Source organism: Mesoplodon densirostris, chromosome 14 (genome assembly GCF_025265405.1).
Source record: "Mesoplodon densirostris isolate mMesDen1 chromosome 14, mMesDen1 primary haplotype, whole genome shotgun sequence".
Classification (NCBI taxonomy): Eukaryota; Metazoa; Chordata; class Mammalia; order Artiodactyla; family Ziphiidae; genus Mesoplodon; species Mesoplodon densirostris.
The window spans coordinates 65,050,284-65,076,603 of record NC_082674.1 but is presented as its reverse complement, the minus strand read 5'-3'; the positions used below and the strand labels follow the sequence as shown (position 1 = coordinate 65,076,603).

The 26,320-nt window shown below is 53.8% G+C and overlaps 1 protein-coding gene across 1 annotated transcript in view; it reads left to right on the top strand.

Moving 5' to 3' along the window:
• The window catches only part of SH3RF3 (SH3 domain containing ring finger 3), a 211,413-nt gene that overhangs the window by 103,246 nt on the left and 81,847 nt on the right, over positions 1–26,320 (top strand). The window contains exon 4 of the mRNA XM_060117283.1: positions 12,336–12,431. Within this exon, the coding sequence (XP_059973266.1) occupies positions 12,336–12,431 (96 nt within the window). The remainder of the gene's footprint in view (positions 1–12,335; positions 12,432–26,320) is intronic.

Here is a 26,320-nt window from a genome sequence, read left to right as displayed (position 1 = left end):
CATTTCTGGCTTCCACCCTCACTGGCTTCCTGCTTCTGTCAGATGCACGTCACTTTTTGTGTTGGCCCGGGACGCTCGAGGCGGGGGAGCTGGGCCTCCTGCACAAACCCCTGCCGCCTGGAGCTGAGACTCTGCGGACGGGTCGCCTGTACCTGTATTGTCCCGGTGGAAGCGTCTTGGAGAGGGTTGCCCGGCGGTGTGGAACCCCTGAGCCCTCCTGTCAAGGCCGCCATGCCCGTCGTGGGCAGCCCAGACCCACTGCATGTCCTCTGTCCTGAGGGGCAGTTGGGATGCTCTCCAGGCTGGAGGACTCGGGGACCTAGTGACCAAAGCGGGTGAGCCGAGGGAGCAGGCAGTGCTGCATTCTGCTCGGGCTGGCGGCTCCCGGACCCGCCCTCCAGCTGGGCAGCAGCCTGTGGGCTCCTCCATGGAGGCGGCTTTCCTAAGGGGACCGACCCCCCAGAAGCTCAGAGCAGGTTGGGCTCTGAAGACTGTCCCTTCTCTGGGCGTCAGGCAGGGTTGGATGAGCCCTCCCAGCCCCCAGCAGCGTCTGGAGCTAAGCTGCGGTGCGCAAGCCAGGAAAGAGGGGACAGCCCAGCAGCCAGTCCCTTCAGAGCCTCCCCTGGGACCCCGGAGCCATCGGGGGGAGTCTTGTGCTGTGTCTGCAGCAGAAGGTGCAGGGAGTTTGTGAGCTCTTTCCTTTGGGATTTTCCCTTTTCTCTGGGACCAGAGTGACCGGCGCTCTGTCTGCGGCTGACAGTGAGGGACTGTCAGGGATGGGTCAGCGCGAGGTGGCCGCGGCCGTGGCCCGGCTGAGCGGGCGTCCGCGCGGCCACGCTTCTGAAGAGCCATCCTGGTGTCTGCCCCTCGGTGCCTCTTGGAAACCACTTGGTTGCAGGTAGGAGGAGCGGAGGCGCAGGAGGCCCCTGGGAGGGCGGGCAGCCGGCCCGTGTCCAGGTCCCGTGCGTGTGATCCGCCCCACAGCGCGTTTAGGGAACTGTCAGGCCCCAGAGGCTGCTTCACTCAGAGCTGCTGCGGGAACTCTCCGGGTATTTCGGGCCGGGCCCTCAGAGTGTGAGACGTACCTGTGACGTGGTGTTGAGGACAGTGCACTCCGCCAGCCATGCTTTGGTGTCTGGGGACTTCTGGGGGGACAGAGACTCCAGCCCCTGGCAGGTCAGGGAGGGAAAGCCTCAGGCCTGGGCTTCCTAACAGCCCCGTCTGTTTGCCGCTCGGCTTCCCCCTGTAGGAATCACACACGAACACCGGGGAGTTCGGTGAGTTAATCAGAAATGCAGTTAAGGCCCCTTTAGGTGGTGGCCGACTCCTTTGCAAGTGCCTGGGCGGGAAGGTGGTCCATTGAGCCTGGGCGGGAAGGCGGTCCACTCCTCCCATAACCACTCTGTGTTCAGGGTCGCGCGGGACCACCCCAAGGCCACCCACTTCTGAGGGAGCTCTGCCGCTGGGCCCTGGCCTTCGGTGTCCCTCAGAGCTTGGAAACGGGGGGATGGGGAGGCGGCACAGGAAAGGCCCCCGACCCGCGAGAGGAGCGCTTGCGGAGGAGCCTGTAGGTGAAGTTGTCGTGCGTCTGAAAGTGAAATGAGGTCATGGGAGCAGCTTTTGTCCAGAAAATCCTCGATGCCACCAGCCTGGCCCAGACCTTGTCTGCCCCACCGCCGTCCCTCGGGGCGTGTGGTGTCCAGAAGAGGCCCTTTGCTCCTCTGCACCGGGCAGCGCTGGGGACCCGGGGCGCAGGCCAGCCTGCCCACTGTCCGTCCACTGTCTCGCTGGCCCTCAGCCAGGCCCCGTCACGCTCCACGTCTCTGGCTGCTTCCCTCCTGAAACAGGAGAGTTGAGCACAAGGCAGAGACGGCACGGTACGGCGGCAGATCCTGCAACACCAACTCCGCGGCCCGGCCTGGGGGGTGTGCGGGCCTGGACGGCGACGGCCCAGCGCAGAGCTCCCCGCTTGTCCGTCCGCCCAGCTGGCATCGTGCCAGGCCGCCCCTCTTGAGTGTGGCACGTGGGTGCCGTGTGGCTCGGGCCCGCCCTGTCGCATGCAGTTAGGGTTTGGTGGGGGTTGTGTTTCTCTGCATTCCCAGAAGGCCGCAGAGCAGGTGCCTCCCCTGTCCTTGTCCTTGTGAAAGCACCGGCCCCGGGGTTGTGAAATACGACCGCAAATCCGAGGCCTGACGGGGATCCAGGCATCGCTCTCCCGGTCACGCGTGGATGGCGGGAGAAGGTGTTGACTGCAGGACCACGGCATTTGGTGCTGGCGGCTCCGCGGTGCTGCCTGGCGCTCAGCGTCCCTCAGCAAGGTTGTGTCCCTGGCGAGAGCTGGGTAAGCGGCAGAGCAGAGCGGCGGGAACCCGTCCTCCGCGACCTCGGGAATTTAGTCACTTGCTGGTGTTCTGGGTGTGGCTACCCCCTACACAGCCCGGCCCACCCCGCAAACTGCGTGAGCTGAAGAGGAGCGTCTGGTCCTGCCGCGTTCTCGGGTCCCGGCCCGGATTTGCGTCTGCTCATGTCCCGGCCTCGCCGGAGCAGTTTGATGTGACTGTATTCGGGACCCACGTGCTGCATGGTGCTGGGATTTTGCTGCACTTGCCTTGCGAGCGGGTGCTGAGCTTTCCGTGGTGAGGGATGCTTTCCTCCTGTGCCGGACACCTAGGGGAGGCCCTGGGGATGCTGCGGAGCTGGGGGAGGCGTAGCTTGGCCCCTCGTGGCCCTCGGGTGACGACAAGCTCCCCGGCCTAAGAGGCAGGGCTCCTTTGGGGGCAGCTGTCCCTTACTTGGAGCTGTGTCTGCTTCTCAGTCACCGGAACTTCCTGGGTGGGCTGCAGTGAGCCCGGATCTTCAGTGCAGTGATGAAGGCGCGGCCCCTCCTGGCCTCCTCACCCGCAGGCTTCGTGCCCGCTTCTCTGGTTTTCTGTGCTTCACACTCTGCACCTCGTGTTGGCTTCCTCAGGATATGATGTCCATTTAGAGGTGCGTCAGGGCCACAGGCAGGGTTCAGGGCATGCTGTGGCTTGTCCACTCCGGAAATACTGTGACCTTAAAACAAGCTTTTTATCTAAGTATAGTGTAATGTACCAACAAGTGTATTAATCAGAATTATGCAGCTTGGTGGTTGGAAAGAATATGTCCTATAATCACTACCCAGTGGGGAAATGGTGGGGTGCCAGCACCCCAGCTTCCCTCGTGTCTTCTAACACCGTAGATGAGCGTGTCTGCCTTGAACGTCCAATACATGGGTCGTGCAGAGCCTGCTCACGTGTCCAACTTTGTTTCCTCTCGACGTTACGTATGTGGACTGCACCTATGTGTTGTGAGTGCTGTAGTCTGTTCCTGTTTATCAGTCTGGGGTACTTTTAGCTATTTTTTAAAAATAGACTTCATTTGTAGAGCAGTTTAGGGTTCATGCCTGAATTGAGCAGAAGGTACAAGATTTCCCGATACCCGTGCCCCACACACATGCACAGCCGCCCTGTTATCCACATCCCCCCCAAATGGGACATTTGTTACAACTGATGAATCCACATTGACACTTCGCATTCCCCAAAGCACATAGTTTACATTACTGTTTACCCTTGGGGTTACATATCCTATGGGTTTGGGCAAATGTGTAATGACACGTATGTGTAGTATACAGAGCAGTTTCACCGCCCTAAAATCCTTTGTGCTCCACCTGTTCCACCCTCCGTCTCCCCAGCTCCTGGCAATCACTGTTCCTTTTACTGTCTCCATAGTTTTGCCTTTTCCAGAATGTCATATAGTTGGAATCGCACAATCTATATAGCCTTTTTAGACTGGCTTCTTTCACTTAGTCATATGCATTTAAGGTTCCTCCCTGGCTTTTCATCACTTGATGGCTCATTTCTTTTTAGCACCAAATAATATTCCACTGTCTGGATAGACCACAGTTTATCCATTAACCTACTAAAGGACATCTTGTTGCTTCCAAGTTTAGTTGCTATGAACATCCATGTGCAGGTTTTTTGTGTGGATGTAAGTTTTTAACTCCATCGGATAAATGCAAAAGAGTGTGATTGCTGGATTGTATGGTAAGAGTATGTTTAGTTTTGTAAGAAACCACCGAACTGTCTTCCAAAGTGGCTGTACTGTTTTGCATTCCCACCAGCAGTGATGAGGGTTCCTGTTGCTCCACATCCTCACCAGCATTTGGTGTTGTCGTTGTTCCGGATTTTGACCGTTCTAATAGAACGTAGTGTTGTCTCATTGTTGTTTTAATTTGCATCTCCCTGATGACATACAATGTGGAGCATCATTTCATGTGCTTATTGCCATCTGTATGTCTTCTTTAGTGAGGTGTATGTTAAGGTATTTGGCCCATTTTTAAATCGAATTGCTTTCTTATTGTTGAGTTTTACAAGGTCTTTGTATATTTTGAATAATAGTCCTTTATCAGATATGTCTTTTGCAAATATTTTCACGAGTCTGTGGCTTGTCCTTTTATTCTCTTGGCAGCATCTTTCACAGAGCAGAAATTTTTAATTTTAATGAAGTCCAGCTTATCAATTCTTTCTTTCATGGACCAGTCTTTGATGTTGTATCCAAAAGTCATCACCAAACCCAAGGTCATCTAGATTTTCTCCTATTCTATCTTCTAAGAGTTGTATAGTTTTGCATTTTACATTTAGACCTATGATTCATGTTGACTTAATTTTTGTGAAGGGTGTAAGGTGTGTGTCTAGCTTCATTTTTTTTTTACATGTGGATGTCCAGTTGTTCTGGCACCATTTGTTGAAGAGACTGTCTTTGCTCCATTGTAGTGCTTTTGCTCCTTCATCAAAGATCAGCTGACTACATTTATGTGGGTCTATTTCTGGGCTCTCTATTATGTTCCATTGATCTGTTTTTATATCCTGTCACCAATCCCACACTGTCTTCAGTACGGTAGCTTTATAGTAAGTCTTGAAGTCGGATAGTGTCAGTCTTTATCCTTTTCTGTCAGAGTTGAGTTGGCTATTCTGGGTCTTTTGCGTCTCCATATAAAGTTGAGAATCAGTTTGTCAACATCCACAAAAAAGCTTGCTGAGATTTTTATCGGGATTGCATTGAATCTAGAAGTTGAGAAGAACATCGTGACAATATCGGGTCTTTCTCCCCATGTACATAGGACATCTCTCTACTGGGTTCGTCTTTGATTTTCTTCAGCAGAGTTTTGTAAGATTCCTCATGTAGCTCTTGTACTTATTTTGTGAGATGTATACCTAAGTGTTTCATTTTTTTACATGCTAATGTAAACAGTATTATATTTTTAATGTCAAATTCCACTTGTTCATTGCTAGTATGTAGAAAATATTTAACTTTCATAGATTAATCTTATATTCTGAAACCTTGCTATAATTGCTCATTGGTTGTAGTTTTTTGTTGATTCTTTCAGATTTTCTACATAGACAATCATGTAATCTGCAAACAAAGACAGTTTTATTTCTTTCTTCCCAATCTGTATACCTTTTGTTTCCCTTTGTTGTTTTAATTGCATTAGCTAGGACTTTGACTATGATACTGAAAGGCTGTGGCTAGAGGGGACATCCTTGCCTTGTTCCTGATCTTAGGAAAAGCTTCACGTTTCTCACCATTAATTATGATGTTAGCTGAAGGCTTTTGTGAACGTTCTTTTCAAGTGGAGAAGCTTCACTCTATTTGTAGCTTACTGAGAGGTTTTTTTCTTTTTTTAATCATGAATTGTTTGATTTTGTCAAATGCTTTTTCTGCATCTATTAATGTGAGGATGTGATTTTTCTTCTTTAGCCTGTTGATGGTGATGGATTACAGTAATTGATTTTTGAATGTTAAACCAGCCTTGCATATCTGGGATAAATCCTAGTTGGTCATGCTATATAGTTCTTTTTGTACTTTGTTGGATTCAACTTGCTAATATTTTATTGAGGATTTTTGCAACTATGTTCATGGGAGACATTTTAGTTTTCTTTGCCTACTGTGTCTTTGTCTAGTTTGTATTAGTATAATTCTGGCCTCACAGAATGAGATAGAAAGTAGCCCTCCTGCTTCTGTCTTCTGAAAGAAATTGTTAGAGAATTTGGCATAATTTCTTCCTTAAATGTTGGTAGAATTCAGAACCCATCTGGGTCTGGTGCTTTCTGTTTTGGAAGTTTATTAATTATTGATTCAAGTTCTTTAACAGATATAGGTCTACTCAGATTGTCTGTTTCTTCTTGTGTGAGTTTTGGCAGATTGCGTCTTTAAAGAAATAAGGAATTGGTCCATTTTGTTTATTAAATTTGTGGGCATAGAATTGTTCATAATATTTCTTTATTATCCTTTTAATGCCCATGAGATCTGTGGTAATGTCCCCTCTTTCATTACTAATATTAGTAATTTGTGTTGCCTCTCTTTTTTTCTTGGTTACCCTGGTTAGAAGCTAATTGAGTTTATTGATCTTTTGAAATAAGCAGCTCTTTGTTGATTTTTTCTGTTGATTTCATGTTTTCAACTTCTTTGATTTCTGCTCTAATTTTTATTTCTTCTTTTCTTCCGCTTACTTTGGATTTAACTTGCTCTTCTCTTTTAGTTTCCTATGGTGGAAGCTTGGTTTATTGATTTTAGATCTTTCTTCTTTCCTGATATATGCATTCAGTGTTATAAATTTACCTTTAAGCACTACTTTCACTGCAGCCCATAAATTTTGACAAATTGTGTTTTTATTTTCATTTGTTTTAGAATATTTTAAGATTTCTCTTGATGTTTCTTCTTTGAACCAAATGTTATTAAAATTGTGTTAATTCCAGGTATTTTGGAATTTTCCAATTATCTTTCTGGTATTGATTTCTAGTTTAATTCCATTGTGGTCTGAGAGCAGACATTATATGGTTTCTGTTCTTTTAGCATTGTTAACGTGTGTTTTATGGCCCAAAATGTGATCTATCTTGGTGAATGTTTCATGTGACCTCAAAGAAAATGTGTATTTTGCCATTGCTGGATGAAGTAGTCTATAGATGTCAATTATATCCAGTTGATTGACGGTGGTGTTGAATTCAGCTTGGTCCTTACTGATTTTCTGCCTGCTGAGTCATTCATTTCTGATAGTGGGGCATTGAAGTCTCCAGTCTGTAACAGTGGATTCATCTGTTTCTCCTGTAGCGCTATCAGTTTTTGCTTCACGTGTTTTGACACTCTGTTGTTAGGTGCATGCATGTTAAGGATTGTTATCTTCTTGGAGAATTGACACCTTTATCATTATGTAATGCCCCTTTTTATCCCTGATAACTTTCCTTGCTTTGAAGTTTGCTTTTCCTGAAATTAGTATAGCTACTCCTGCTTTCTTTTTTTTTTTGCGGTACGCGGGCCTCTCACTGCTGTGGCCTCTCCTGTTGCGGAGCACAGGCTCCGGACGCGCAGGCTCAGCGGCCATGGCTCACGGGCCCAGCTGCTCCGCAGCATGTGGGATCTTCCCAGACCAGGGCATGAACCCATGTCCTCTGCATCGGCAGGCAGACTCTCAACCACTGCGCCACCAGGGAAGCCCTCCTGCTTTCTTTTGATTAGTGTTAGCATGGTATATCTTTCCTTATATATATATCTTTATATTTAAAATGGGTTTCTGGTACATAACGTATAGTGGGGTCTTGTTTTTTTTAATCTACCCTGACAATCTCTATCTTTAAATTTGTACATTTAGACTATTGCTATTCAAAGTGATTATTGATATTGTTGAATTAATATTTACCACATTTGTTGTCTTTGATTTTTGTTCCTGTTTTTGTTTTCCATCCTTTTTTTGCCTTTTGCAGTTTTAACTAAGCAATTTAAATGATTTCATTTTCTCTCCTGTCTTAGCATATCGGTTGTACCTTTAAAAAATTTTTTTTTGTGGTTGCCCTAGAGATTGCAATATGCATTTACAACTAATCCAGGTCTGCATTCAGTTAAAAATGTACTGTTTCACAGGTAGTGCAGGTACCTTATAATCACAAAATAATCCTAATTCCTTCCTCCTGTCCTTTTTGTCATTGCTGTTACTCATTTAACTTATATATAAACATACATAAGCGTATATATATATATATATATATATATATATATATACACACACTATATATATATATATGATATACATATATATGGTATGTATATAAGCATATGTAATTAGATACATTGTTGCTATTATTATTTTGAACAAACTGTTTTTAAAATTTTTCCTTTACTTATTCCTTCTCCAATGTTCTTTCTTTATGTAGAATCAAGGTTTTGACCTACGTAACTTTTCTTCTCTCTAAAGAACTTCTTTTAACATTTCTTGCAAGGCAGGTCTACTGGCAACAAATTCCCTCAATTTTTGTTTGTCTCAGAAAGTCTTTATTTCTTTCTCATTATTGAAGGGTTATTTTTCAGGGTAGAGAATTCTCAGTCATTATTGTGTCAAATATTTCTTTTGTTGCTTATTTTCTTTCTTCTCCTTCCTATATTCCTGTTACATGTGTATTACACCTCTTGTAGTTATCCTGCAGTTTTTGGATATTCTGTTCTGTTTTGGGTTTTTGTTTATTTTCTTTTTCAGTCTTTGTTCTCTTTGTTTTGCGATTTTGGAAGTTTCTGTTGAGACATCCTTAAACCCAGAGATTCTTTCTTCAGCTGTTAAATCTACTAATAAGCTTATAAAAGGCATTCTTTATTTCTGTTACAGTGTTTTGATCTCCAGCATTTCTTTTTGATTCTTTCTTGGACTTAGCATCTCTCAGTTTGCATTGCCTACCTGTTCTTGCATGCTGTCTACTTAATGTATTAGAGCCCTTAGCATAGTTGTTTTAAATTCCCTGTTTGATAATTCCAACACTCCTGCCATATCTGAGTCTGGTTCTGATGCTTGCTCTGTCTCTTCAAACTGTTTTTTGCCTTTTAGGACGTCGAGTAATTTTTTTTTTCCTTTTTGATATTTGGACATAAAATGTACCAGGTAAAAGGTACTGCTGTAAATAGGCCTTTAGTGACGTGGTAGTGAGGTGTGGGGGAGGGGAAGTGTTCTGTAGCCTCTGATCCTGTTATTAGAGCCCCGTGTAAGGAGTTGTGCCTACAGGCTGTGAGCTCTACCTGTGCGTCTCCACATTCCCCTCCTCCTTAGGTAGGACAGGGTGGCTGGAGTGGGCTGCAGTTGGTTATGGTATTGGTTGATGTACCATAATTTATCTAACCAACCCTCTCTGGCTGTGCAGTTGTCTCTAGTTTTTCTCTAGTTGAAGAAACACTGTAATGAACATACTTGGAGCTGAGTCTCCTTGCACGTCTGTGATCTTCTTGAAAGAGTCTCTACAAGTGTTTTTGTCAGATTAGTGGATATGCAGCCTCTTGTGTTTGATAGGACTTGCCAAACTGCCGCCATAAATGTATATCCCCACCAGAAACGATACAGTAGCCATCATGCTGACCACACTGAGCAGGCTTATGTTCATCCCTGCTAATCTGGTAAGACACCAAAGAACAAAGAAGGGAGAAGGAATTTTCCTGTCTAAAATTGTACGTTTTTGAATATTAGTCAGGTATCACATTTTTAAATGTATTTAACAGCAGTTTGCTTTTCTTCCTCTTTGTGAGTTGCCTGATTTTTGCCCTTGGCCTGTTTTTCTTTTAAAGTATGTGTCTCTCTTTCCTGCTGTGTCTCTTACGTCCTTATGTAGCAAGGGTATTAGGTCCTAGTCTCCAGTTTATCCTGCAAGTATTTTTCTAGAGTATTTCCCTTTTTGTTTTGTTCTTACTGTTCTTAACATAGAGAATTTCACTTTTTTGTAACCAAATCTTTGTTATTTACTTCTTTTTTTTTTTTTTTTTTTTTTTTTTTTTTTTTTTGCTGTACGCGGGCCTCTCACTGCTGTGGCCTCTCCCGTTGCGGAACACAGGCTCCGGACACACAAGCTCCGCGGCCATGGCTCGCGGGCCCAGCCGCTCCGCGGCATGTGGGATCTTCCGGGATCGGGGCACGAACCCTAGTCCCCTGCATCGGCAGGCGGACTCTCAACCACTGCGCCACCAGGGAAGCCCTATTTACTTCTTTTAAGACCATTCCCCACCTCAAGATTAAACATCTATTCACATTTTCTTCTTGGTTATTCAAGGTTTTTTTGTTGTTGTTGTTTTGTTTTTTGCGGTACGCGGGCCTCTCACTGTTGTGGCCTCTCCCGCTGCGGAGCCCAGGCTCTGGATGCGCAGGCTCAGCGGCCATGGCTCACGGGCCCAGCTGCTCCGCGGCATGTGGGATCCTCCCGGACCGGGGCACGAACCCGCGTCCCCTGCATCGGCAGGCGGACTCCCAACCACTGCACCACCAGGGAAGCCCCAAGGTTTTTTTCTAACATTTAAATCTTTAATACTTAGAGAATTAATTTCGGCGTATACAGTGAATTAGAGAATTAACTTTGTTTTTTTAATGATTAGCCAATTTTAATCACATTTTCTAACTGGTTATTGCTGGTTAGATGGGAAACCCAGTGATTTTCATGTATTTATTTTAAAATTATCAGCCTTTCTCAAATTCTTACTTATTCTAATTTTTAACTAGTACTCTATTTTTCTAGGTAGAAAGTCATATGATTTTTCTTCCCAATATTTATACTTCCTATTTTTTTCCTTTTATTTCTATGGCTCTAATATCTAGACCAGTCTCAAATAACCATGTAGATATTATGGTATTTTATTTTTTACCAAAATTAATCTGGTATTTTTCTTTTTAATTTTTAATTTTACAAAATTAAATGTCTTTTTTTGTTTCATTTTGCTCTTGCAAAAGCTCTGGCTTGTAGGAAGCCTTCAGTTACCTTTTCCTTTGCACCGTTGGCGAGGTCTTGGGGGCTGCCCTTTGGCTGAGTCTGAGTGGCGTTTATTATGGGTACAGGGCTCTCCTGGTCGTGAACTTTATGTGAGATAAGCAAGGTGCCCTCTCTGCTCATCCCTTCTCAAGCCAGTCGGCCACTTTGGCCCTAATGCTTATCAGGAAAGCCCGCTTGATAGCCGAGCACTGACTACAAGGAAACCCTTGTCGGTGTCACCCTGCCATGGAGAACCAGCCACCCCGAAATGTGGGAAAGCCTGAGATTCCCTCAGTGTCTGTTGCGTTTTCTGGACTGTATCAGTTGGGAAAAGAAATATTTTGAAGTCACACAGCCCTTGTTATTTGGTACTTGTTTAAGCTGGGAAATTGGGGTGAAGACCTGGAGAAGGAGGGGTGTGGTTGCCCCTTCGCTGTCCCCTAAACCCCTAGGAGAGGGGAGGTTTGGAAGGGAGCATGGGGACCTGACAGTACAGACTCCAGGTCTTGCCTTTCCCGCCCCATGTCCTCTGGGAGGCACATCCAGCGCCCATCACCTCGTCCCACCTCGCCCCAGATAAACTTCCCAAACTGTGCGGCCCCTCCGTTCACGGGGAAGCAGCTTCTCTGGTGATGTCAGGAAGTCCATTGGCCTGGAACATCCCTCTGACCCCAGGGGCCCACACCCCACATCACTGCTTCACACAAAGCGGTCGAAGGCCCCTTGGTAAGGCAGGCGGTGCTTTCAGACCCAGCCGGGCCCACAAGGCTACTCTGGCTGTCAGCTCCTGAGCGCACTGCAGCGCCAGGCAGGCCTCCGGTGTCCACGCAGGTCCTGGGGGACAAAGGCAGGCGGTTTCGATGTGGAGGGCGGTTGGGCAGACAGCCCGTGGACAGTTCCACTGCACCCCGTGTGGCACCAGCACGGCCCCCCGATGCTTGCTGCTGCCTGGTCGTCCCCTCGCTCCTCGTCCTCTCCCCCACCCTTGTCGTCTGTCCCCGCGGCTCGTGGCCCCTCCGGGGGCACCGGGCGAGTCCTCCCTCACCGCCCGCCTGTGTCCCGGCTTCACGCCCCTCCTTCCTCCTGCGTCTGCCCACCTTCTGCCTCTGTCCTTGCTACTGCCTGGCACGACAAGGATTTAACAGGGTTATTCAGAGCTTCCACGACTCTAAATAAATGGAGTTGGAGTGGGTCATCTTTTGTGCTTTGGTGGAGGCAGGAACATAGAAAGTTTTATACTTAGTTGAATTTATATTTGTTGAAAACCATTTTATTTATAAGCAAATATTAGGAACATGAATTTTAAGGTGGTCACTAGATTGTAAACTGCCACACACTTCCACCGGAGGCTCTTTGCCGCTAAAATCCATATGGGAGACGAAGAGAGACCCTGGGTGAAGATGTGGGGAGGGACGATTTCACGTCTGATCTCAGAATGAGTCATCGCTAGAGTCTTTCCTTAGCTTCAGTGACACTAACTGATCTCTTGGTTCTGTTTTTGTATCCGTTTTGGTGCGTGTCCCTGCGCTTGCCTACATGGGGTAATTCCAGGATGACGTCCTGACTGTGATCAGAAGGGTTGATGACAACTGGGCAGAGGGAATGCTGGGAGACAAGATCGGGGTCTTCACTCCGCTGCACGGGGAGGTGAGGCCGCGCTCCCAGACTCACCCCTCCTGCACGTGGAGGTGAGGCTGCGCTGCCACACTCACCCCTCCTGCACGTGGAGGTGAGGCCGCGCTCCCAGACTCACCCCTCCTGCACGTGGAGGTGAGGCCGCGCTGCCACACTCACCCCTCCTGCACGTGGAGGTGAGGCCGCGCTCCGAGACTCACCCCTCCTGCACGTGGAGGTGAGGCCGTGCTCCCAGGCTCACCCCTCCTGCACGTGGAGGTGAGGCCAGGCTCCCAGGCTCACCCCTCCAGCACAGGGAGGTGAGTCCCCGCTCCCAGGCTCACCCCTCCTGCACGTGGAGGTGAGGCCAGGCTCCCAGGCTCACCCCTCCTGCACGTGGAGGTGAGGCCAGGCTCCCAGGCTCACCCCTCCTGCACGTGGAGGTGAGGCCAGGCTCCCAGACTCACCCCTCCTGCACGTGGAGGTGAGGCCAGGCTCCCAGGCTCACCCCTCCTGCACATGGAGGTGAGGCCCCGCTCCCAGGCTCACCCCTCCTGCACGTGGAGGTGAGGCCAGGCTCCCAGACTCACCCCTCCTGCACGTGGAGGTGAGGCCAGGCTCCCAGACCCACGCCCTCTCTTGCCCTTTGTTGTTTGCTTCACCAGACCAGAGGTGACCTCTCCTCAGGGGAAGAAGTAATCGGAGTTCAGATGGGGAAGACATGTGGGTTTTATTCAACCCTGAGGTTGTGAGAAGTGCCTTCGCCTCTTGGGAGTGGTCCGTCCCAGCCCATCATCTTGCCACGTGGGCATTGAGGCAGGGATCCCGTGCGGACCATCCCTACTTCTCACGGGAAACCTGGGCCCAGCCCTATTTCTCTGAGACCCTCCAGGTTCTGCTGGGTTTGCCCCCAGAACCCCGGGAAGAAGAGCTCACCACAGGAAGCAGCTTCCCTGGGGACACTGCCAACAACTGAAGGGAACATTGAGGCTCCCCCGACTTGGGGTTTGGGGAAGCTCATCAGCTCCAACCCTGGAGTGGAGCGTGTTCGGGCTCGTTTGAGGCTGGTTGGCTTCCTGCCTCTTTTCTGTGACCGAGGCGTTCTGGGTTTCCAGTGAATAAGTTATGGGCGGTGGCCAAGCGAGGAGCGTTCAGAGCCTTCGACCTTTCAGCCCCTGGTCGCCATGGGCTGTGTGTGTGTTTGCTGTTTGTCAGCACACATCCGCGTGCGCACGTCCCCAGACTGACCCCACGCTGCGCCTGTGCGCACTGCATCACCCCTGGAGTCGTTTCAGCCAGTGCTCACGGGGCGTGGGCCCCGGCCCCTCCTGAGGAGTCCTTGTCCGGCCTCTCGCACCCCGCCTGTGCAGGGCCGCCCCCCACTCCGCAGGGGCCCAGAGCCGGTGCGATCCCAGGCCAGTGCGATCCCAGGCCGACGGCTCTCAGCTGGGCCCTACTCCCTCCCCCCAGCGTCCTCGCTCAGAGCCTGTGCTCCCCCAGCCCAGGGCGGGCCACACACGATGCAGGGGACGTGGCCAGCTTTGCCCCTGCTGAGCCCTGTGGGCCAGTGGATTCCAGCACCTGCCAGATGCAGGCCGCTGGCTGGGTGGGTGGCCGGCCCACACTCTCTGCGCTTATGAGCTTCTGCTTTTCCAGCCTCATCTGCTGCCCTTTCCTCCCCTCCCCCTATGTGTCCTGAACCCGCAGTTCTTACATGTACTCTGAAGCAACTCCCCGGGTGACTCCAGACCCTCCCCAACAGTAAGTCCGCACACACACTCCCCTCTCTGATACATTGCAAGGGGCACACTCGTGCACACACGTGCACACACACACTCTGCTCTCTGCCCCCCACCCCCAGCGAGGACCACAGTCCACAGCACCTCCAGCCTCACTTGTGCATTTGCTTCAACTCTGGGAGGTGGTCTTCTCCATCTGCTGCTTCAGACCCAAGAACTCGACGCGTGAAACCCCCACAGTGCTGTCCAGACGTGGAGTCTGTCCCCCCGACATCTTTGGCCAGTGGAACTTCTTCCAAGGCAGACTCTCATGGAGCCACTCACAGAAAGATCCCAGGGGCCTGTGGCAATGCCCGAAAACGGAGTCAGCTCAGACGAGTCGTGGAGCTGGGACATCTGCCCAAGGCAGGCCAAAGAAGGTGAAAGGACGGACGTTTAAAAGCATGGATACAGCTCACGGACACATTTTTAAAAGAAACCAGGTAGAAAAGAGAGTGCACTGAAGACTTTCCCTTTTAGGAAGTACAGGAGAAGCAGAACTCCCCCCTCACCCCTGGCTGATGGAAGGGGGTACCCTGGGGGAGACCGAGCGGAAGAAGCGAGAGGGAGGCCCCCGGGCTGTGGAGAGGCTTCGAGGCTTGATCTGGGAGGTGCTGGTGTGGTTGTGCAGCTGTGAAGTGGTGTAGCTAACATTTTTGCACTTCTCTTTAAAATGCAGTTTAAGAAGCTAAGAAAAAATTTTGTAGGGAACCTGAGGCAGGTAATGGTGCCCCTGAGGGAGGCCAAGCCCGGCGCACTAGCACCCCTGCTCTGGAAGGGACTCAGGCATCATCCCAGAGGCTGAGAGTGTGGGCTCGGGGCTGGAAACCAGTCAGCAGCACCTCCTGAGGCTCTCATGGCTCAGACACTCAGCCAACTGGGAGTCAGTGCCCTTGGGGCTCGACTACTGGACCCTGGAGACGGTCCTTCAGAGCAAGGGCGTAGGGGCTCCTGTGTGCCCACCGCCCTCCCAGGCGCTCTGCTCTGAGCACAGCCTCCTGCCCACCCAGGTCCCCTGAGCCGGGTGCTGGGCTCTCCTCCAGGGGCCAAGGCAGAGCAGGGCCCTCGCTCCTGTCCCGCACCTCCCCGGGCACAGCGCCGGGCCTAGCACCATTGCCCTAGGGGCCCTGGCGATAGCCACAGACCCCAGGACCTCAGCAAGCACCGAAGAAGGAGGCCCTGGCCAGGTGTTTCCCGAGGCTGACTCGCTGTTCATGTACCCACTCCCGTTTGAAGCGTTGAGCTGACGCTCACCCTCACGCGGCCTCGAGGGCATCGCGCATGGGTGATAGAGTTCAGACCATCTTCCTCTGGGCGACGAGCAGGCATCTGAGGCCACAGGGTGGATCTGGGGTCTTTGCAGGTTGGGGCCTGCGCCGGGAGGGAGCGGGGCCTGTGTTGGCGAACGGCAGTTTGGGGTGGCGGTCATCCCCCTGGGTGTTGCCCTGTCTTAAATCATGCCCTCACAGGACTGAATTACAGGGAGGCCTCTCCAGCCCTGCAGCTGTGGTTTGAAGGGCGTGGGGGGAGGCTGCTAGGGCCCCGCGTGCAGTCCAGCCGCGACGCCTGCCCGCGGAGGACCTTTCCGGGGTGACCTCTGCTCTGGGGACATGGCACCCGCTCCCATCCCTGGCAGGCTCTTTCCTGGGGCTCGCTGAGTGGGCTGGGGGACAAGCGGTTAAACCTCTCGGAGCTGGCCTGGCCTCGTGCTGTTTTCTGAGCGGATATCCAGTCTCCAGAAGCATCCGTCTGACGCAGTGTAGAAGCCCTCCTCTCACCCACACTCCTCAGCTGCTGACTGCATCCACAGCGGGGCCTGGGCTGCTGGTTCTGGGAGAGGGGCACTCGTCCATCGGCACGTCCCTTGGCCCAGACCCTTCCTCGCTGCCTTCCCAGCTCCTCCTCCTGCGTCCTGGAACCTACCTCCTGTTCTTCATCCCCCTTCGTTCCAAGGACAGGCACCGTCCAGCAGCCATCTCTACAGTGGGACCAAGGCATAGCCCACGGACGCCTGCCGGCTCGTCGGGTGTCGCTCAGGACAGAGCGGAGTGGGCCAGGTCACTCCTGTCCTCAGAGGACAAACCCCACACGTGGCAGGGCCTCCCTTCCATGCTCTGGGCCTTGAGGGCCTGGGGTCAGGCGCCAGCCCCCAGGGCCCCGTGCGTGGAGCTTGTCACTGCTCGTCAGCCGAACGGGAGGATGACCTGTCCCCCAAACACCCAAGACGCCGTGCGAAAGAGGACAGATGAGGAAAAGAAGCACCCAGCTGCCTGGGAAATGTCTGAGTGGGCGTCAGCCAGATCGGGGGCACAGGTGCAGGATGGGGACACTGGGCCGGAGCCTTTGGCACGTGGGTGGGATCTGCGTCCCAAGGGTAGACGGGACAACTGCAGGAATGGGTGCAGATTGGGGGTCCTCAGACCCTGTCCTGGTGTCTCTTTAGAATAATTCCTGCCCAAACACCCGCTCCCTGACACGCGTGTGTCCTTACTGTAACGGAAGCTCTGTTTCTCTCATCCGCCCTGTGCCGCCTCCTTTCCTCAGCCTGGGCTCCGCTGCCTCAAGGGTGTAGTGCCTTGAGCCCCCACGTCCCTGTCCCTGCACCGAGACCCAAGCTACCCAGGCCTCCCCACTCCCCTCCAGGCTCGGGGTCTCTGTGCCGGGAGCCCTGCAGTCCTGCTCACCTAATGAGCCATGCTGAGCCCCCTTCCTGTCCTTTCTCAGCCTCTTCACTGGCTCCCACTCAGACCCTGGTCCCCGTGTTTATTCTTAATGTCCCTCATGCTTGGCAAAGTGCAGGTGCTTAATAAATGACTGCGAGAGTGACAGCAGCCTGACAAGTGGCTAGGGGCCAGTTTTTGGATTTGCAGAACGCAGGGATTGTGCAGAGCCTGGGCTCTGGGGACTTGGAGGTACAGACTGAGGCAGGAGAGCTGTCAGACCAGCTCACTCTAAAGCGGAAAATGCATGGCCTTCAGAGGGGCGAACCCAGGTGGGCTGCCTGGAAGCAGAGGGAGGCTGCGGTCGCCAGATCTCCTTCATCAGACTCTCCTGGCGCCCGCCCTGCACCTCCCCTGAGCTCTGCCCTCCACGGCTCACTCCCCTGAGGCCCCTCCTCGCGTGGTGAGCTTGGCCGGGGCTCCCTCCTTCTGAGGACACTTTGTTTCACTTCCCAGCCTCACTGTGGCCGGAGCCCCCATGCCTTCTGGAGGAGACTCCTGGGTTGTCCCCTCGGGGTAAGGGCTTCCTCCAGTCCCTACGATGCTCGCTCAGGGCCCCCAGGCGTGGGGACCATGATGTGTCTGCCGGTCCGTCCACAGAGCCTGAGCACGCCTCCATGCCGGCTTGCCCGGAGCGGGTGCACATTTGAGCCTCACCGGGTGGGTGAGCCCGCCCCCCGCCCGCAAGGACAGGTGGGTGATGGCTGGTGGAGGGAGGCCCAGAGGGCCGAGCCCGCGAAGCCATCAGCTCTCATGCCAGCTGGGGCCTTCTGGGTGGGAATTCTCCCCCTCTTTGTATGTCCGGTGTCACCCGTATTGAACTTGGATGTGTCGGTGTGTTTCCTCGTTTTGTGCTCTGGGCTCCTGGAGGCCAGCTGACTCGGCTGCCCGTGTCCTTGTGACCAGTTACTATAATGGGCACCTGGAGAGATGAGGCTGCCCCGGCCTCAGCACGAGGGCCAGTGCATCCTGGCAGCTTCCCCGGGGACCCCTGCCCCGTAGCGAGAAGAGCTGACCCCAGGGAGCCGCGTCTGGGGATGGGAGCATCTGGAAAAAGAGGTGCAGAGAGGGGGGAAGCCCTGAGGAGGGATGAGGAGCCTCGTGGTGACCCCGGCTGACCCTGGAGTCCTAGGGCCAAAACGCAGCGGAGGCCGCTCTCATGGGCCAGGCCCATCAGGCGGGCAGCCTGTGCATCCCTGGGCACTGAGGTCCCCGGTGGGGCTCGCCACCTCCACAGGTGCGGGTGCAGCCAGAGCTCTGTCACGGGTTGCCCAGGCCCAGGGAGGGAGGGGCTGATCCTCACCTGCCCTCAGGGAGCAGCTGGGCTGGGAGGGGAGGGTCTTGGAGGAGGGCCCGCCCTTGGAGGGAAGAGGAGACGAGGGGGATTCTGGAGGTGCGGAGGACTGGGTGTTGAAGGCCTGTGCCCAGCTGTTCTCATCTCGGTTTCCTGGCAGAAGGTTACTTGTGGAGAACGACAGGGTCCAAGACTGCGTAGGAGGTGACTCGGGGGACTCACCCGGGGAGGGGCGGGGGGGGGTGGCGTTGAGGCGGGCGAGGGGCAGGAGCCCAGGGAGGAAGCGGGCGCTGGGCAGGGTCGCGGTCGGCCAGCTGTGGACCTGCCAGAGGCCTGGTGCGCCGCATGGCTCCGTGGCCGGAGCCTGCGCAGTGGTGGCTGAGGGCAGCGAGCAGGGAGGAGCCCAGAGGAGGGGCTGCAGGCAGGGATGGGACAGAGCCAGCGGTGGGAGGGGCTGGAGGGTGGGGGCGGGGTGTCTCCGAGCGGTGCCATGGGAATCCTGTCTCCCTCCTGCCGCCAGAGCCAGCCCCCACCCACCCCTCCACTAGCTGGATGGATGTATCCTAGTGGCGTCTGCTGAGAGCCTGTGTCCTACGCTTGGGGCCACGCACTCACCTGGAGGGTTTGTTCTCTGGCTCCCGCTCTCTCCCCTTCTACTGCCCCACACGTCAGGGGTCAGGATCCCTCCTACAGCCCTGCGGCACCTGCAGGCACCGGTTTCTGGACTCAGAGATGGGGGAGGATGGGCGAGCCCCAGAAAGCGAGGCAGCCTCATCCCAGGGCCAGTGCGCGTCCAGAGAGTTCTGACCTCGGGGAACCAGATCCAGGCCTCTGTCTGTTGGTGGGTCCCACGACCTCGGCTAATCGTGTTGACGTGCGAGGGCAAACTGCTGAAGTGATGCTATTTACAGATGCTGGGAGTTGATGGAGGCAAAAACTGAAACCTGATTTAGCCGGATGGATGTAATGCCCAAAATGGTACAGTTACTAACGGCAGCTGCTTCCCATTTGAGAGGCCTTGTCTTCAGTGCGGAAATTAGGGCGGATGTCGTCTAAGCCTCAGCTAATTGCCATGTGGAACTTGGCCCTTCTTGCACCTGTAGCACCGCTGTCTCCTTGTCACTTTATTTACGAAGAGAGCATGTTATTCTAAGCCTCCGTCTCTAAATATGGTATCGAAGCTGCCAACTTCCCTGGGAACACGCAGCTCTATTGTTTCAAAGACCCACAGCCTGGAGCTGCCCCCCGTGCATTGGGTTTGCCCACCCCCACCCCACCCCCACCCCCCGCCAGTAACTGCTAGTTATTTCTTCACCGTTGTCTTGGTTTTTCAGCTCAGGCCCTGGGGCAGGCAGAGCGTTTCCAGGGAGGAGGCTGGGGAGGGTCTGTGGCTTCTAGTGGAAGGTCCACGCCCAAGCTCAGGGGAGAAGCAGATGGACGCGGGAGGCCCGAGCCCCGACTCGGCCTTGGCGCCTCCACACACCCTACGTTCTAGTTCGGATGCAGATGGACAGACCTGCAGGGGTGTCCCTGGTTGAGGGGGTGCAGCTCCTGGACGAGGAGCTTTTGTGCCTCGGTCTTACCCTTTGATAGGCAGGACTAGGGTGCCTCTAACGTGGGGTGATGATCCCCATCCCCACTTGTGAAGCTGCCTTCTCTACTCCATGTCCTGTGGTTTGTGAGGTTCTGTACTGCTGAGCTATCTGATGTCCCATGTCTGAAAACTGTTTCATAAATTTGGTTTTAGCATTTCAGGTGAGAGGGTAAAAATGATCCTTGTTATTCCTTCTTGTTAACCTGCAGTGGTTTAGAATTTTGAAATAAGGGGACACACCATTATGTTGTACACTTTAAACTAATACAAGGTTACATGTCAGTTATACCTCAGTAAAACTGGGGGGGGGGGCAAATTAAAGAAAAAGTTAGGATGCAAGAGGTACTTTTGACAGAACGGAAAAGCAGTAGGTCAGCCACGGCTCTCCCATGCTGTGTCTCCCCAGCCCAGGGCTCAGAGTAAACAGTCAGCTTTCATCAGAGACGTGAGGACTGGCTGGAAGGCTTTGAGGCCCTCATCCTCTGTGGAGACGGGTTACAACCAAGTCCAAACACCGTCCTGCGACCAGTGCTCCGGGTCGGCCAGTGGGGGTGGCGTGGGCTGGTGGCTCCTCCGTTTCTTCCGAGCAGGTGTGTCCCCTGCTTCCTCACCCAGATCCCAACTCTCAGGACACCTGATTCTGCCACATCAGAGGTGACCTGACAAAACCCCAGGAAGGAAACAGGAGAGACGCCGCTCAGGGGTTCCTGCCACAGAACGTGGGGGAGATGTGGTCTTGCCTGAAGCTCCGTTTTGTTTTTCCGTTTGCACGACCTATTTCTCATGAGCTTCTACGTCAGTGGGCATCTGGGGGCAGGGACATCCCGCCGGACCTGAATATGAGTCCTGCCCGCGTTTCTGTGTCCGGGTGCTGACTGTGCCTTTGTGAAGTAATACACTTCACCCAACAGGCGACGCCCAGTCACCAGAGGGCGGGCTCAGCACGGGAGGTGACGGAGGGGAGGAGCGGTGGGGCTCCCGGGGGGCAGGACTTCAGTGTCCTTTGGGTGGCCCCGCCAGGATCCGGGCCTGCACCCCAAGGCATGATCTGGGTGCTGGGGTGTGGTCATTGGGATTTTCCTCCACGGAGGTAGGTAGGTGCATAGGGACCAGCTCTCCCTGATTACTCCCTCCTTTAGTGTTTTTTGAACAATTTGTGAAGTTAACATCTTGTACTGTATACAGTGACATGTAATGTCTCAGTTTTCCTGTCATCGTCTCTGTCTTCATAACTACATAAGTAGCCACTTTGAGGCCAGACTAGTAACAACTCTTTTCTCTTCTGGGTCCTGGCATAGTGGTTGCACATAGTAGGCAGTTAGTGCGTTTGTGTAGTGTTGAGTTGTGGGCCAGTGTTTCACAGAAGTGGTCAAAGTATAAGGGCTAAGCCGTCAGCCATTTCTGAGGTCTCAGCTGGGACATCTTCAGCCTGTCTTCTTGGAAGCACATGGTGGGACTTAGCAAGGCCTTGTGAATCCGGCCCTTGCAGCTTCCCCAGGAGCTTCTGTGTGGTAGCCCTGCCCACAGCCTGGAGGTCCAGCTGCAGGTGGGCCCAGAAAAAAACCAGAGGTGACTTCCATCTTCATTAGACAAGCAGAGATGACAGTGTCTCAGCCTGTGGCTGAAGTGCAGGCGATGTTGGAAGGAGCCAGGCCTGGCTGCCCGCTGAGCCCAAGCCTCTCCTGGGGCCTTGGTTCGCCCAGCCAGGGAACGGCAGCCAGCTGTGCTGTGTCTGACCGTCTCTGCCCAGGCTCCAGCTGCTTTCTTTCCTTCCCATCACGTGTCGCTCACGTGGGCAATAATAACCCTGAAAACCAAGTACGTGCAGGATGGGATTGTTTTCAGCCAACTTGAGCTCCCTCCCTTGGACGCTTTTTGACTCGGAATCTCTCTGTCCTCACCCGCCATCCACTCATCCTCATCCTGTTCAGGGACACAGGTTCCTCAGGCCTCCCTGTCCCCGCAGGCTGCCTGGGCCTCCCCACCCACCTGCCCTCCCCTCGGCCGTGCCTTCACTCAGCTTCCCTCCTGGGAATCCACATCCCTACCTTCCCTACCGAGTCATCCAGGCCAGCGACTCAGAAACTTCAGTGAGCGTCAGAGCCCTCTGGAAAGCTCCGGGCCCAGCCCCGAGTCTGACGCAGTGGGTCTGGGTGGACCCGTGTCTAAGAAATAAGTTGGGGGAGAGGCTTGTTTTGCAGATTCCACTTGGCCGCAAGGGTGGGCCTTGGCTGTCGATTAGGGGCCGCCCACCCAGGCGGAAACCTGCTTACGAGGCCACCTGCCCCTTGGGTGGGCCTCCTTGGTGAAGGTGAAAGCACACTTAGCTGTGGAGAGATTTGGCTGTGGGTGTTTGTAAGGTGACAGCAGAGTATGCCTTGGCTGAGGTTCAGGCCTGTGTTCAGTGCGGAAGGAACAGCGAGTCTGATTGCGCAGCTGGAAAGGGTCATGGGGCCTCCGGGTGCCTTCCCTCCAGAGCAGAGAGCATTTGTGGGGAGATGGCCCTGCAGTGCCAGCCGTCGCTTCCGCAGTAGTTCTAAGACTTGACCACGAATTACTTCCCAGATTAACCGTCTGGGCCTCCGTCGTGGTGTCTCTCCCGTTACCTTTGATTAGCGCTTCTGTTTGGGAGGAGGCTGCGAGTCGCTGGTGACCCGGACCCTTCTGAGACCAGCGTGTACTCAGGGCGCCACCTTCTGCAGCCGCCTCGACTCCGCCAGTTACTGCAAAGGGAGGAAGCGCGGCTAGCTTTGGCCTCATGTCCTGCCCAGCCTCCTCAGAGAAACTCAGAGCTGTCCTCTGTTGCTTTTATTTCTTCCAAATCCTCAAAGCGAGAGCAGTTAGGAGTTATGGTGTGAAGCCATTGAGGACTCCGCGGTCTCCCTGGGCGGCCATTCCTGTGTCTGTTGGCGCATCTGAGCCCTGGACCGAAAGAGCAGGTTTCCAGCCTGTCTGAGCTGTACCTCGCAGACCAGTGGGGACCACCGTCGACCCCTCCACTTGCTCAGCCCTTCAGTCACTCTTCCATTGAGCGCCGCCGTGTGCCAGGCCCTGTGGAGAATCGTCTTGAAACCCATGTTCTCGCTGGACGAGAGAAGGATGAAGAGAAGACGAAGTCTAGAGGGAAGTGTATCCTGTGTGCAAACAGAGCTTGAAGGGGGCAGGGAGGCTGGGGCGGGGACTGTACGAGCTCTCCTGCTCAGAGAAGCCCCCTGGGGGCAGGAGGGGAGGGCGGAGGAGCAGCGGTGCGGGGCCCAGTGATGCCCTGGGCTGCCTGCAGCTGAGGGACAGCGGGCGAGTGGGGGTAGGGGGTGGGGGCGGGGGCCGCGGGAGGCCGGCCTGGTCACTCTCAGGACTTCGAGTTTGCTGCACACACCGCAAGTGGGTGAGTCCACATCCCCTCCCTGCTCAGGGCATGGCCTTTGGGCCTCTGTCCACTGACCACCCCCCAGCCGTGTCCTTCATTTCTAACCCTGCCTTTACCTGGGGGTTGATAGCGTAAAACAAATGTAGAGAGAACCTTCTAGACGAAAAGTTTTCAGCTGTGCTGGGTCTTGGGCCCCTGAGAGCAGCCCTGTCATCTGTCACCATCTCCTAGCCTACCCTCCACTGGTCTCACCTCCCCGGGGTCCGTTGTCACACGTGGACCAGACCGTCTCCACGAAGGTGACTCGGGCCTCACTCCTGCCTACAGCCCCCCGGGGGGCCCCTGGCTCTCAGAGTAAATCCGGGCTCCTCCCTGCAGCCCACAGGCTGCGCCCGGGCACAGAGGCGGCCAGGGGCCCAGCCCCGCGCTCCTGCCGGTCTCGGCTCCCGGTCTGTGCCGCGGGGTGATGGCCTCCCCATCCTCGGGCCTGGGTGCTGGGCGTGGAGCGGCGCTGGTGCTCTGAGGGCCGCGTGGGGACCTCGTTTCCTGTGACGGCGTGTCCAGCCCCACGTTGTTGGCGCTAGGAGCCCTTGAGTCTCCTTGCAAAATTGTATTCCACTGCGAGAGTGCTGTCTTTGAGGCTGTTGTGTGGACAAGGAAGAAAATCTTCCATCCTTTAAAAGCCAATTTGGAACAGTTTCTCGTTTCATTCCGAGTGAAGGAACGCCGTCATTTGGAGAATGAGGATCTGTGAACCGTGCAGGGTGGGGCCTCCTCGGGAGTAATCGGGCTTCAAGTCCTGCTGGAGGCCAAGGCCAAGGTGGCGGCGTGCCTGTGGGCCAGGCCAGAGCAGCCAGCCTGGGCTCTCAGGGGGCTGCACCGGTCGCCGGCAGTCACCGGGCAGGGGGTGCAGATTCAGATGGGAAGGCTGGGCCGTGACGCCCAGCTCCCCACGCAGGAGCTGATGGCTGAGGCTCGGCTCAAGACCGGGTACAGAAAAATGATCCCCGGGGGTTAATTCACGCTTCTGTAAACCTTTGTATTTAAAGGGGGATGAATGTGTGTTTGAAATCTGCTCCTGTTAGGACTTCTTATTGCTAAATTTGCAACACTGTTCCTATGTTAATATGTTCTTAAATATGTAAGTTTGGGGAGAGTTTATTGAGTTGTCCTTGAGGTTTTAGTTACAGAAGTCTTCTTCTTCTTGTGGGATCTTAGTTCCCCAACCAGGGATCAAACCCGGGCCCCGCAGTGGAAGCGCAGAGCCCTAACCACTGGACTGCCAGGGAAGTCCCCAGAGAGGTCTTCACACCCTGTTCTCAGATCCAGCTGAGAGAAAGATGAACGCCTAAGAGAAGGAAATGAAGTGCTAACTTTATTACCAGCAAATCTCTGTGGAGGAGCATGGGTCAGATCCGGAGGCAGTGGAGCTCGTGAGCGCCTCGCCCTCAAGCATAGACCTGGGCCTCCCGCCCGAGGGCTCGGCCCCCTTGTCTAGAACTGCTGCCCTGCGCCAGCTGGGAGCAAGGAGGGGACCCCCCAGGCCTGAGCTCGTCCTGCTTAAGAAGACAAACCCACAGGGGCGTCCTGCCCCACCCCCGAGCATTCACAGGAGAGCATTCAAGGGTGGGGGGTGGACAGGGTTGCCGGCCCTGCCCGGGCCCACCTCTCTTAGCCTTCCTCCCGCTTTGGCTGGTAGGTTCTTGTCCACCTCTGAGCTCTCAGACACCCTTGTGGCCCCCGTGGGAGTGTGGTGCCAGGGATGAGCCCTCTGAGGACCATGGCCCCCGGGTCTGTACTCCCTGTAGAGACCCCCCAGCCGGGCTCCTAACCAAGCCACCGACAGGGAGGAAACCTTTGCCAGATCCACCGTGAAATCTCGGCTCCCAAAGCCACTGCGTCTAAACTGGGGAGCAGCAAGGTCTTTTACGGCACCTCAGCCTTTGTACGGAGTGGAACAAACACGGTACTGCTGCGGCCCCGGAAGTCTCACCATACATCGGACGCTGTTCCAGCCTAATCTGCTCGTTTTGTTTTTAATGACTTCCTGATACACCTGGCTGTTGTTCAAAACAGGGAAATTCAGAAAAGTGTGAAGAAGAAAATCAAAGTCACCCATAATCCTACGAGTAAATGTGAATAAAATACACGTGTAGGAGAAGAATGAATAGAAACGTTGTGAGCGTGCTGTTGTTTCCTTTATTCTTTTCTATGTGTAAATTTACATATATTGTGAACAAATTTGGGATGGTGCTGCATCAGTATTTCTGTTGCTTTCTTCATTAAATTGTGAGAATTTTCCAATGACATTGTTGGAAAATTGACAGAAGTCAGGGGGTCCTCCCGCTGGAGTCCTCCATGCCCTCCACCCACACAGAGGAGAGCTGGGCCCTGGCCCCGCTGACCCCCGGCCCCCATTCCCAACCACGTGTCTCTCCAGCCCCTCTGCCTGCTATTCCTCCTTGGACACCCAGGGCTCCCGCCTCCTGTCCCCTCCCCGGGTGTCAGCAGGCCCCTCCTTCCTCAGTAAGGACTTCCGTGGCCTCCTGAAGGCAAAAGGGCCCTGTGGGACTGGTCACCTTGGTCAGAAGTGCCCTGCAAGTGCCCAGGCAGCCCCCAGCCATGCGCCCCTGGGGACCTCGCCCCCCTCGGTTCCCTAGAGTGTGCACAGGAGGTGGTGCTCTTTTGCTGGAAAACAGCCTTTGTCTTCTTTAAGTTCACCTTCAGGGGGAATTACCACAGGTCCTTCAGGAACCTTGGAACTTCCAGTCTGGGGCCCTGGCTTTCAGACGCACCCTGCGGAGGGGCTCAGGGCGAAGAGGGCGGCCGCGTTCCCGCAGGCAGGGTGAGCCCAGGAGGAGGGGGCGTCTCGGAGCAGGGCCGCGTTGGCGGGACAGCTGGGCCGCGGGCTGGCGGACGGCGGTCCACCCCTCATGGGGAGCACCTGGCAGCTGGCAGAGGCGGGCTTTGTCCAGCCCGGGGGCTGGGGGCTGAGGTGAATGCCATTTGCCCCTCTCCGCTTCCATTTTTAGACATCATCTCTCCCCAAATCCTTGCCTCTAATCAGCCTTTTCCTGCAAGACGAGGCAGTTGTGTGCAGCTCTGGTGTTGGCCCGCGTTGGCCTTAGTGGATGGATGTTTCTCATTTAACCTCAGGTACTGGAGAGCG